Source organism: Mesitornis unicolor, unplaced genomic scaffold, assembly GCF_000695765.1.
Source record: "Mesitornis unicolor isolate BGI_N332 unplaced genomic scaffold, ASM69576v1 scaffold27354, whole genome shotgun sequence".
NCBI lineage: Eukaryota > Metazoa > Chordata > Aves > Mesitornithiformes > Mesitornithidae > Mesitornis > Mesitornis unicolor.
Genome location: NW_010179795.1, coordinates 14,265 through 17,280, shown reverse-complemented (window position 1 = coordinate 17,280; position 3,016 = coordinate 14,265). Strand labels below are relative to the sequence as shown.

The window sequence follows — 3,016 nt, the reverse complement described above, 5'->3', positions numbered from 1 at the left end:
GCAGGAGTCCCACTGTCCCTGGGTGGACAGTGGGGCTCTGCAGGCATCCTCATTTCAGCCTGCAGGACCCCACTGCCAATTTGTATGATGCTCTTCTCTCCCTACAGTGACACAAAGCCTTCTCCACCTTCATTTGACTTGGCACTGATTAATGACCAAAAGGAAAGCACCCAGTCCATCCTCCATCACTAGCCCTGCTCTGCTCTTTCTCTTTTGTCCATCTCAGGTCTCCTCCTCAGATCCTGTCACCATGGAAATTCCCCCCAAGAGCCCTGATGGGAGTGAAAAGTCTCCTCAGTCCAAGGAGCTGCTGACCAGCAACACGGCCAGCACCCTCTGCATCAGCTCTCGAAGTGAGTCCGTCTGGACCAGCACATCCAGAAGCAAGTGGGATATATACCACAAACCCGTCATTGTCATCTCTGTCGGAGCAGCCATCTTTCTTGTCGGGATGGTCATCACCAGCCTGTCTTGTATCCAAATCGAGAACAAAAATGTTTACAAATTGTGTGGCCCGGCTTTACTGTCCTTGGGAATGATGCTCCTTGTTTGTGGCCTTGTCTGGATCCCCATCATCCGGAAAAAGCAAAAGCAGAGGCAGAAGTCACAGTTCCTGCAGAGCCTCAAGTCCTTCTTCTTTAACCGCTGACGGCAGCCCAGGACCTTTCCAAGAGGGCTCCCCTCCCCTCTACCCACCTGTGTTGGTTACCTATAAAAAGAAACATGTTCTTGTACTCTCATAGAGGATTTAATCCCAGACAGTCTCTTCCCAAAGGTGAAACACACTGTGGTGGTCTCCAGTGTGAAAATGAACTTTGTGTTTCATCCAAGTAATCCCAGAAAAAAGAAAGATCAGAATTTTGTAGCTGAGCCCAGCAAGACAGGTCGAGATTGCTGCATTGCCCTCCTATCCAGTGAGCAATGCAATGCCACATGTTAGGAAAAACAAAGCTCCTGAGTAGCCTGGCTCCATCCAGTAGCTTCAGCAAGATATATCAGCAGCAAAGACCCAACTGACTACAGAATGTGAGCAAAGCCAGGTATGAACACTGCTGATTGCAAACTGCAGCTCAGACGTACAAACTGGGAGGCCAGAGAGGGTTCATTCAGAGTCAGCGGAGAGGAGAAGCAGGACAATGTCATTCCAGACCACTTTGTATCAGAGGAGGCCACCAAAACAGTCAGCACACATCACCAGAGCTTAGCAGGACCAGATGTGACTCCCACAGTCAGGACTTTCCTGTTATTGAGCTGTTAGGATGGCTGGCTGAGACATGACTGAAAACTGGAGCTCACCCCTTGCTCAGGGTGAAGCATTCACAGGCTTTATTTACTGCTCCAAAGGGTCAAGGCAAGGAGCAGCGTCACAGGCAGCATTTTTTTTCCCCTGGCAGTGTTTAAGAAAGGCTGTGCCTCCAGGCCTGCAGAGGCAAAGTTGTATCGCAGCATCTCTGCCTTTGCACTCTTATCTGACAGAGACATCCATAAGCCCAAATTATCAGCTTATTCGTCTGACCAGAATTGGACCACAGGCAAGTGAGACAGGTTTGTCATCTCCACTACTTTGTGTTTCTGCCATTAGTAAATGTGTGCCCTGACACAATTCACCAAGGAAGGCACAGATCCTTTCTGCATGATTTTTGCTGTAATTTTATTTTTTCAGCAGGCCCTATCTACTATAAAAGACCAATTTGAAATGCAAATTCTCAGTCTGAAGGACTGGTCTCAGTTTGGATGCAAGATCTGTGTTGATCTAAATAGGGCCATGACATCCAGCTCCTAATGTGTGGTTCAGGCACTGACAAAAGTCTGATTTTTTTTCTAAGTGCTGATCCAGATTGGATCCCATGGCAGCCTTTCATCAGCCCAGTGAGACTCCACAGCAGAGCAAGCACTGGCTGGAAGGCCCTGGCACCCGCTGTGGGTTGAGGATGTGGTTGGTCCTGATCAGAAGCAGGGGAGGAACACAGCACAGGAGACCCCACCAAACTCCTTTTCGAAGCCTGTGCCTTTGCAGGGAGCTGAGACAGCCCCATTGCTCTTCCAAATGCCATGGGAGGAAAAGAGGCTGGCAGGGGGTGCATAGAGAGAATTTGCAATTGTTAACTCTTTCATTTAAACAATCAGGGTATGATCACCTCCATCAGCTGCTGATGAGACGAAGCTCATGAGAGCCCTCAGGTTTCTGTAGCCCAGTATCCCATGTCTACCAACAGCTCCCAAGGAAAGATGGAAAAAAATCACAAGGAATGGGGCATGCACACAATGGTCCTTCCCAGTTTACGTCCAGCTCCCAACTCTCAGCAGCCCAGACCCTAGGCAGGGGTTGCTGCAGACCACTGTTTAATGGTCACTGATACAGCCAACATGCCTGACTCCTCCTGTTTTGCCCACTTTTGCAAACCAGTTTGCACTTTCAAGCTCTGCAACATCCTGGAGCCACAATCTTTCCAAGCCCTTTAGTTTGCCAGATGTGCTGGAAGCTTTGCGTAGCATCAGGAGACATGGCAAAAGGAGAGGGCAACAGATCTGCTTCAGGCCGACAAGAGCTCAGCAGGTCAGACAAAAGGGAGCATTTGCTGTAGACAAGGATCATGAAGCTGTAGCTGTGGGAATTGTGCTCGGTGCCAAGAGTTGATTCCCTGAGGGGAAATATTTAACCTCCTCCTGGTCATCTCTGGCTGAACTCCCTCGTATCATTTGATATCAGTGCCACATCAGCATTTTTGCCTGCAAGTATGGTTCAAGGTACCCGTGGCCCAAAGCCTTCAAGTGGAAGCATTTGTGCTAACACGGTTAACCAGGGAGCTTGGGCTCACCTTGGCACTGCTGCCAGGCTCCCACCACTATGTGACCAAGGCTGACCAGTCTCATGTGCCTGGAGAGCCCCTCCACCAGTGCTGGGAGAGCTTGAGGAGGCAGCTCCTAGCCTGACACAACTGGATGCAATATTGGAGCAGTGCAGGTCCCTTTGCCCCAGGCTCAGCCTGGCCCTGAGTTCTGTTTCCTGGGCACG

The 3,016-nt window shown here is 50.0% G+C and overlaps 1 protein-coding gene across 1 annotated transcript; it reads left to right on the top strand.

Moving 5' to 3' along the window:
- The first annotated feature begins 250 nt into the window (after positions 1–250).
- On the top strand, positions 251–649 carry PIRT (phosphoinositide-interacting regulator of transient receptor potential channels). Its single transcript, XM_010182906.1, has one exon. It carries the CDS (start codon positions 251–253, stop codon positions 647–649), a length of 399 nt encoding a protein of 132 aa, XP_010181208.1.
- The last annotated feature ends 2,367 nt before the right edge of the window (positions 650–3,016 follow it).

Coding starts and splice junctions, on each gene's coding strand:
- PIRT (XM_010182906.1), top strand. CDS start 251: ATGGAAATTCCCCCCAAGAGCCCTGATGGGAGTGAAAAGTCTCCTCAG.